This window comes from Sorex araneus, chromosome 4, assembly GCF_027595985.1.
Source record: "Sorex araneus isolate mSorAra2 chromosome 4, mSorAra2.pri, whole genome shotgun sequence".
NCBI lineage: Eukaryota > Metazoa > Chordata > Mammalia > Eulipotyphla > Soricidae > Sorex > Sorex araneus.
This window is the reverse complement of record NC_073305.1, coordinates 217,275,268-217,284,413: the sequence shown is the minus strand read 5'-3', so window position 1 is coordinate 217,284,413 and position 9,146 is coordinate 217,275,268. Positions and strand designations below refer to the sequence as shown.

Sequence of the window (9,146 nt, the reverse complement as noted above, 5' to 3'; positions counted from 1 at the left end):
CTTGCATGATGCCTAATTTTGAGTTGAAACAGGGAATTCTTTTTCTTTTTTTTTTGGTGGGGGGTGTTGGGAGGGGAGCGTCATTTAGGCCACACCTGAGGATGTTCAGGGCTGCCTCCTGACTGCACTCAGGAATCACCCCTAGCAATGCTTATATGGGATTCCGGATCGAACCCCGGTCGGACGCGTGCAAAGTCAGTGCTTTACCCACTGTGCTCTCTCTGGCCCCGAAACAGTTCTTTCTCTCCCTCCCGTCATTGATTTAGTCTCATTTATTTCGGCATTGGAACAGTTAGCTTCTTGACGGACGCATGCGCACTCCCGGCGCTGGGTGCGGGCGCAGCCGCCTCCCCAGCCCAACCATTGGCGGCTGGTTCCGCCTGGAGGTCCCGCCTCTCCACCCCCACCATTGGCGGCTGGCTCCGTCCGGAGGGCCCGCCCCCCATCCCAACCATTGGCCGCTGGCTCCGCTCGCGTGCCCCGGATTGGTGGCCTCGCTGCCTATCACCGTTGGCGGGAAAGCGGAGCCGCGGTGGAATGGCAGGCGCCGCGGACGCCGTGAAGCTGCCGCGGGGGCCGCCGCTCAAGGTGCTGGCGGGGCAGCTGCGGCGCGACGGGGCAGGCGGCCCCGGAGGGTGGCGGCTGTTGCGGACGGCGGCGGGCCGCGGGCCGCTCGAGCTGGCGGCCGTGTGGATGCAGGGCACCGTAGTGGCGGCGGCGGGCGACGGCGCCGCGCGGCTGCAGGACTCGAGCGGGACCTTCTCGGTGCGCGGCCTGGAGCGGGTGCCGCGCGGGCGGGCCTGCCTCGTCCCAGGTAAGGCCCGCGGCCCGGCCAGCCCGCCGGCCCCCCTCCGCCCCCGGGACCCTCCCCCTCCCCGCCGGGCCCCGCCCCCTTTCCCCGCCGAGCCGGGCCCTGCCCCCGGCCTCTCCCCGCCCCGGGCCCCGCCCCCTCCCCGCTGGGCCCCGCCCCCTTTCCCCGCCGAGCCCGGCCCCGCCCCCAGGCCCTCCCCCTCCCCGCTGGCCCCCCTCCGCCCCCGGGACCCGCCCCCTCTGCCCCCAGGACCCACCCCCGCCCTCCCCCTCCCCGCTGACCCCCCACCGCCCCTGGGCCCTGCTCCCGGCCTAGCACCGCCCCGGGCCCGCCCCAGGCCCTCCCCCGCCACCCCGCCCGGGCCTCTCCCCGCCCCCTGGCCCCGAGCCCCGCCCCCAGTCCACGACCCTGTCCTCTGCCCCCCCCCCTCTCCCACTCTGTCTCCTCCTCTCCCCCCCCCCCCCCGTCGGTCCCCGCCCCTCCCCCTCCTCCCTCTGTTCCCTCCCCATCCCCATCCCCGCGCTCCTCCTGGTGCAGGAGCCCTGAGAGGGGTGAGCTGGTGACCCCGGGTCTCGGCGTTCGTCCACGGGTCCCAGGTTCTTCGGTGTTTTCAAGAAGGAAAATACTGAGTGATGCAGAGGCCCAGACTCTTTAGAGTTCGGAAACAGAAGAGAAACTCCCGCCTCCCCCAGCCCCCCAGCCCTGGAGGTGCCTAGTCTGGGACTAAGTGTGGCTCACGTTCTGGGGTGTTTCTAGGGAAACCGAGTCTCAGCGGCGCTCGGCGTGGGACAGGAATACAGGAATGTTGCGGAATCTGGGCTGTGTGGAGCAGCCCCCCTGGCCAGGCCCTTGGTTTCCCGGGCTGTTTGGCCCTGCGAGTCTCATCTCGGGAAAGCGGTCACTTCCTGTCCTCAGGAGGAGCCCGGGAATTTGCAGGCGCGTTTAAAATGTGGCGTGGGGGGTGGGCAGCGCGGGCAGTTGGCGAGGGGAAACCGAGGCAGGGCGCACTCGCCGTCACCTCCCAGGCCGTGGAAATCCTGTTTTCTTGTTTTCTGGCAGTGCTCAGGGCTGACTCCTGACTCTCCACTTCGAAGTCACCCTGTGGGCTGCCTGGGATTGAGCCCGGGTCGCTGTGCGCCTCACCCCAGCGCGGCTTTTGCATCTTCAGGTGGCTGAAACACATCAGCTTTTTTTTTTTTTGGGTCACACCCAGCGAGGCTCAGGGGTTACTCCTGGCTCATGGGCTCAGGGGTTACTCCCGGATCATGCACTCAGGAATCACTCCTTGCGGTGCTTGGGGGGACCCTGTGGGATGCTGGGAATCGAACCCGGGTTGGCCGCGTGCAAGGCAAACGCCCTCCCCGCTGTGCTGTCGCTGCAGCCCCAGATCAGCAGATTTTGTGACAGGTGAAAAGTCAGTGAAATGCACGTGCCCACACTGGGAAGTGACTTTCCTGGCTGTGCTGTGTGTGATGTGTGGTGCGGTGTTGTATCTGATGTGTGGTGTGATGTGACATGCAATTGATGTGCTGTGTGATGTGATATGACGTGTGTGTGGTGTGTGATGTGCTGCCTTCCCATCAGACCCGTCATGGAGGGAAGTGACTTTCCTGGCCGTGTGTGTGTGTGTGTGTGTGTGTGTGTGTGTGTGTGTGTGTGTGTGTGTGTGCAGGCCACCTTCCTTCCCGTCACAGACCCGAGTTCGGCCTCAGGCAGGCTCTGGCACCAGCTCGTCCCTCCCGGGGCATCAGTGCCCCACGTGACGCCGGCCTGAGTGTCTGCAGGGCTGTCATTTCTCTCGCTGGTGTACCCCCCACCTTGACTGACCACGCCAAGTCACTGTCCTCAGGCGGGGAGCCAGGGAAGGAAACGGGTCACTCCTCCTCGAGGGACTCTCGTAGGTATGAGTGAGTGCAGGCTCCAGGGTGGGACCCCTGAGCCGAGCCTGTGCAGTCAGGGAGGACTTCCTGGAGGAGGTGGTCCTGGAGGCTATGTGGAGATTACTACCTGTAGGGACTGAAGGGGTGCTGGGGCTCTGGCTGCCCGGGGCCCGAGTACGGAAGCAGGGAACAGGGTGCAGGCAGGCTTGAAGGTGAGAGTCGGGGTAGGGTGGGTCAGTGGCTTTGTGGAAGTCCCACGGCGCTGGGCGCTGTTCGGCAGATTTCTGGAACGAGGGCTGGGGACTGCAGGGGACCAGGCTGCCCGGCCCTCAGCTTCCCCCCTGCAGGGCCAGTGGGAACCCTGCCCCCTGCAGCTCTCTGCAGCTGTGCCGACTCCCAGCCTTGCCTTCACCGCCTCCCTCCTGCCCACCTGCCCTGCCGGCCGCCCTGCCGGTGCCCCTTCTGTGCCCACCCCGTGCCCTCGCCTGCCCCCCTCCCGGGAGCCCTGCGCCCGCTGTGCTGGAGCGGGGAGGAGAGCCGCCTCGGCAGGGGGGAGGCGGGCCGGGCGCTGGCAGCCTCCGTGTCTGGGGCTTGTGTGTGGTTAGGGCCGGCCAAGTTTTGCTTTCAAGGAGAGCCACTTCCCCGGGGAGTGGGAAGCGTCGCGGTCAGCCTGCCGTTAGGTCACCGCCACGGCAGCCGCCCCCCGCGGGCCGGGCGCTGGTGCATGACCATGACCGGCTGTGTCATAGCTGCGTAGGGCCCGGGCACGGGAGGGGGCAGAGGGGGAGGCACGGGCAGCCACGGGGGAGCTGCCTCCCCTCTGGGCCTTTTTTGGCAACGCGGTGAGGAGAGTGGGATTTGCCTCCCAGCGCGGGGGAGGGGCTGACTCACGGGTGCAGGAGGGCTTGCTGTGGTTGCCCTCCCTCCCCCTCCCCTGCCCTCCTTTCCCCTCCTCTCCTCTCCCCTCCTCTCCCTGCCATCCTGTCCCCTCCTCTCCTCTCTCCTACCCTCTTTTCCCCTCCCCTCTCCCCCTGCCCTCCTCTTCCCCTCCGTTCCCCTCTTCCTTCCCCTCCTCTCCCCTCCTCTTCCCTACCCTCCTCTCTCCTCCCCTCCTCTCTTTTCCCCTCCCCTCCTCTCCCCTGCCTCCCCCTTTTTCCCCAGAGTGCTCGGGTTTCTCCAGATTCCTGCTTGCAAAGCATGCAGTGGAGGGGCAGGAGCGATGCACAGCGGGGAGGACTCTGTCCTTGCACAGCGGGAGGACTCTGTCCTTGCACGAGGCCCGCCCCAGAGTTGATCCCTGCACCCCACCGGGTCCTGAGCACCACCTGAGTGATTCTTTTGTGTGTGATTTTGTGACTTTATTAAGCCGACAGTCCCATCCTCACCCACACCGACCGACCAACCGACCGACTGACCAACTGACCAACTGACCAACCGTCTGTAGGTCTTGGAGCGCGGTGGCGGGCCTGCCAGTACCACACTTTCCGGACCAACGTGCGGGTGGGTTTGGCCCGGGCAGCTGAGCCGTGCCAGGGTGCCCACCAGGGCGGCGCCTCCTTCAGGCAGACTTCCAGGTCTCCCTGAGCGCCTGTGGCCGTCTCGCCACCCGCCCCAAGGATGTGCTCGTGGGGCTGGCGGGGTCCTCGGGCCACCCCCGCACCACCTCGTGACGGCCTTTCCCTGTGGGGGCGGTGCCACCCGGTGCCACCAGGAGGATTCCCAAGTGCAGGGCCAGGAGCGAGCCCCCCCCACCCCGGCACATACGCACCCCAGAGCCTGGAGCCGTCTCCCGCCCTCTTGGTCGTTTCACTTTGGGGGGAGTCGGGCGTTCCCAGCGGTACCAGGGGCCGTTCCCAGCGGGGTTGAGAGACCCCGGGACCCCGTGGTGGCAGGGGTGGAGCGGTGGAGCTGGTGCTCCCAGCTGCCTGCGGTCTGTCTGCGGGCTCGGGCGGTCCCCAGCTGCCTCCCGGCCGTCCCGGACACTGGCCTCTCCCCCTAGGCAAGTACGTGATGGTCATGGGGCTGGTGCAGGCGTGCAGCCCCGAGCCGTGCCTGCAGGCGGTGAAGATGACGGACCTGTCGGACAACCCGGTCCATGCGCGCATGTGGGAGCTGGAGGTGGAGGACCTGCACCGGAACCTGCCCTAGCTGCGCCTGCGCCCCCGGCCTTGGCGGGACCCCCGGCTGTCTGCCCCGGCCGGGTCTCCCGTGCTCCTCGGAGACCCCGCGTGGGCCCAGCAGGGAGCCTGGACTCGCGGTTCTGGACCCTGGAGGCAGAGCCCCTCCCCTGCCCCGGCCGTGCCGCGTGGCCCACCACTCCCCGCTCTGCGGCCTGTGCGTGGGTTAGTTCCCGCCGAAGGACACAGCACGCAGGAAGGCGGGGACCCGGGTCCCTTCCCGGCACCCCACACAGTCCCCACGCCAGAGCATTGCCGGGTGTGGCCCCCAAACAGAATAAAACGCACAGCGCGTGCGGCCTTGTTCCGCGTTCCCTAGTGACGAGCCGTGCCCGGTCCTGCGGGCTCTGGCTCCCCCATCTCTAGAGCTGTGAGCGGGCGGAGGGGCAGGGCCTGAGGCCGCAGCCCTGCGGGGTGGGGGCTGCCCGCGGGACCTCCCTGCCATCGCGTGGGACTCGGGCCAGGCTGAGACCAGCCCTCCGGCGCCTCCGACATGGGCTTTGTGATTCTTGAGGGACACCGGCTCCGGCCGCCCCACGTTTCCAGTCTACGAGCCCGCTATTTTCTGATCGAGGTGGGGTGGGGGCCCCCCTTTCCTCGGTTGCTGGCTTTGGCGCTGGGGGAGGGAGTGCGGTTGTGGCTCGGGGCTCCAGGGATTTGCTCCATGCCTGACATGAAGCAGGTTCTGGTTTTGCTTTTGGGGTCCCACCTGGCGATGCTCAGGGGTTATTCCTGGCTCTGCACTCAGGAATGACTCCTGGCGGTGCTCGGGGAAGCCTAGGGGATGCCGGGTGTTGGAATATTTCCCCTTTTCACAGCCGGGAATCAAACCGGGCCAGCTGCATGCAAAGCAAACGCCCTCCCTGCTGTGCTATCGCTCCAGCCCCACGAAGCAGTTTTAGATACATTTTCCCTTTTCCTTTTTCTCTTTTTTTTTTTTTTTTTTTGCTTTTTGGGTCACATCGGCGATGCTCAGGGGTTATTCCTGGCTCTGCACTCAGGAATCACTCCTGGTTGTGCTCAGGGGACCCTATGGGATGCTGGGAACCAAACCCGGGTCGGCCGCGTGCAAGGCAAACCCCCTACCCGCTGTGCTATCGCTCCAGCCCCACGAAGCAGTTTTAGATGCATTTTCCCTTTTCCTTTTTCTCTTTTGAGCCACACCCGGCGGTGCTCGGAGCTTGCTCCTGGCTCAGCGCTCAGGGATTGCTCCTGGTGGGCTCCGGGGATCGAGGCTGGGTCTGCTCCCTGCAAGGCCAGCGCCGTGCCCCTCTGCCGCCCCCGGCCCCTGCGGTGCGGGTTTCAAACAGGCCTCGTGAGCTCAGGGCCTTCCCAGCAGGGCGGCTGCCACCAGGGCCGTGTCCCGGCCGCTGTCTTTGAGGGTGTGTGGTTTGGGCCCGTGTGCGGTGCCGGGAACACGGTGTGTGTCCTGGGGCCGTGCATGTGGTCCCCAGCACTGCCAGGCGTGACCCCTGAGCAGCGAGTCGGGATCCCTGGGAGCAGCCCCGGGTGTGGCCCTGAGGAGCCAAGAGAGCCCCTCTGCGGGCGCCTGGTCTGCGCGTGTCCTCAGAGCACCCCGGGGCTGGGCCAGGCCCGCAGGCTCTGCCGGTCAGGGCCGCCCACCCCAGCCCGCTGCCTCTGGAGGAAGCGTTGGCTCTTCCGTCAGAGCCTTCTAGATCCACGGGAAAGTGCCACAGACAGCAGGACGTCCTGCCCCGCACCCAGTGTGTTTGTCCGCACGGGCATCTTGGTGGCACTCAGTGTGTGGGTTCTAAGACGGGTTATCGCTGTCCCACACAGAATGCACACGCCCCATTCTAAAATAGGATTATCTACTGTACACACACACATTCTAAGGCAGGATTATCTACTGTACACACACACACACACACACGGATTCTAGACTGGATTATCTACTGTACATACACACACACACACACACACACACACAATCCACCCCATTGTATTTCTTTGTGTTTGTTTGGCGGCCACGCCTGGCAGTGGTCAGAGCTCACTCCTGGCGCTGCAGGGGGCCCCTGGCAGGCCGGGCTGGGCCCTGGGTGGGCCAGGAGGGGCGAGCGCCCTCCCCGCCGCCCGATGCTGGGGCCCACCCCACCCAGGACCCCGGCTGCACGCCCCTGCGCGCCCGCGCCCGCGCCCCGCCGCTGCCGGCGGCTTCCCCTCTGAAACGGGCCCGTTTCTCAGAACTGGAGCCGCGCGCGCTGACTTCGCTTTTCTTGGAACTGCTTTACATCAGAAAAAAGAAAACGAAAACCCTCCGCGGGCCGCGCCGGGCCGTGCGGTTCCCTCGCGCCGCGCCTGTTCTGGTAACGCTGAGCGTCACCGCAGCGCCCTTGGGGCGGCGGGAGGGGGCCCTGGGGGGCGGGCGGCGGGGGTCCTGGCCGGCTGGGCGCGGGGGGACGGGGGTCAGGCTGCTGACCCCAGCCCCCTCCACCGCTGCCGACCCCAGCCCCCCTCCACCGCTGCTGACCCCAGCCCCCCTCCACCGCTGCTGACCCCAGCCCAGCCCAGCCGGACCGCGGCCGCCTGCAGTGCGGGGTGGGGCGGGGAGAGACGCGCGCGTCCAGCCGCAGTGGCCCCGGGACCCGCGCTCCCGCCTGCAGCTCGCAGGTGGGGCCACGCTGCAGGGGAGCGCCGGGCCCAGCGCAGGGCAGCGGCGGCGATGCCCCCGTGGAGAAAGGCCGTTGCGCGCGCGTGTCCGCGTGTCCGGAGCCCCCGCGCCCGTCGGGGCTGGGCTTGGCGCTTGGCCGCTCGCGCCCCCTGCCGGCCGGCCCGGGCAGCGCGGCCGGCGGCCGGTGGGTCCAGCCGCAGCGGGCTCGGGGCCAGTACGGGGAATACAGCATCCCGCTCGCGGCATGCAGGGCCAGGTCCCCCGTGACCCCCAGAGGGGTCGTCCGCCGCGTCCTGTGTTTGGGGGAAGCTCGCCCGGGTGTCCCAGGCATTGGTGCCCGCCGTGGACCTCTCCGCCCTGCGCATCCCCCTTACAGCGTGAACTCAGATGCCCCCGAAAACGGGGACCCACAGGAGCAACATCCCAGCTGTGAATGAGGGTCCCCGCCCCCAGCCCGACCAGACCAATCCACAGCAACGCTGTATCGTTCCTTTTTTCCCCCTTTGGTTTTGTTTTGGTGCTCAGGGGTGACTCTTGGCTTTGCGCTCAGGGGTCACCCCTGGCCGTGCTCAGAGGACCATGTGGGGTGCCAGGGATCGAACCTGGGTGGGCCATGTGCAAGGCAAGCGCCCTCCCCGCTGTCTGGCCCCCGTGTTCTCTCTGAGTGCGCGGGTCTCGGCGGCATGAGATGCTCTCCGCTTCTTGCCGAGATTTGCATCTCCCTGGTGGCTGGTGATGCGGAGCATTTTGTCACGTGCCTTTTGGTCGTTTGTATCTCTTTGAGGAAGTCTCTGCTCACCTTGTTCTCATGTTTTGATGGCTTTGGGTTATTTTTTACTTTTTGGCTTTTGGGGTCACACCCGGCCATGCTCAGGGGTTACTCCGGGCTCTGCACTCAGGCATCACTCCTGGCAGTGCTCAGGGGACCCTAGGGCATGCCGGCTATGGAATCTGGGTGGGCAGTGTGCAAGGCAAGTGTCCTGCCTTCTTACTATCGCTCCAGCCCCAAGAATTTTTTTTTTTTTGGTAAAGTTCTACCTGGTCCTTTATAATCTTGGATATAAAGCCGTTTTTATGTGGCGGGCGAATAGTTTCTCCGTCCGCGGGAGTCTATATCCTGCAGGAGCCTCCTGATTTAATCCAGTCCCGTTTATCTCTCCACTTGGTCCGAGGTGTTTCACCCCTGAAGATGCCTTTAGCCTCAGCGTCATGGCGAGTTCTGCCGACGTTTTATTCTGTGAATCGCACAGGACTCAGGTGTGATATCGGGGCCTGTGATTCATTTTGTTTGACTTCCGGGCCTGACGTCCGAGTCCGTTTTCCGCAGGCGACGGGCCAGTTTTCAGGCACCGGCTGGCGCGGCGCCCTCCGTGCTGCTCTGCACACCTCTTGCTCCTCGCGGGGGGTGCCGGCCCCACAGCTGCGGGGCCGTGCCTGGGTGTCCGTGTGACGTTGCTGGTCTGCGGGTCTGTCTCTCGCCCACACCGTTTTGGGACTCCGGCTTTGGAGGTCTGGATGGGGGAGGGGCGCCTCCCACCTTTTTCCTGAGCAGCATTTGGGCTCTTCTCAGGCCGCTACTGTTACAACTGTTTCAGGAGTTTGAGCTGTTCCTTGGGAAAAGGTCAGGGGTATCCTCTAGGGACCCC

General features: G+C 66.1%; 1 protein-coding gene across 1 annotated transcript; it reads left to right on the top strand.

The window, feature by feature from the left end:
• The first annotated feature begins 537 nt into the window (after positions 1-537).
• Positions 538-4,951, top strand: RMI2 (RecQ mediated genome instability 2). The gene is made up of 2 exons (XM_055136808.1): positions 538-814; positions 4,691-4,951. The coding sequence occupies exons 1-2, from the start codon at positions 538-540 to the stop codon at positions 4,837-4,839; spliced, it is 426 nt and encodes a 141-aa protein (XP_054992783.1). The 3' UTR covers positions 4,840-4,951.
• The last annotated feature ends 4,195 nt before the right edge of the window (positions 4,952-9,146 follow it).

Coding starts and splice junctions, on each gene's coding strand:
- RMI2 (XM_055136808.1), top strand. CDS start 538: ATGGCAGGCGCCGCGGACGCCGTGAAGCTGCCGCGGGGGCCGCCGCTC. Junction 815..4,690: donor GCGGGCCTGCCTCGTCCCAG/GTAAGGCCCGCG, acceptor CTCTCCCCCTAG/GCAAGTACGTGATGGTCATG.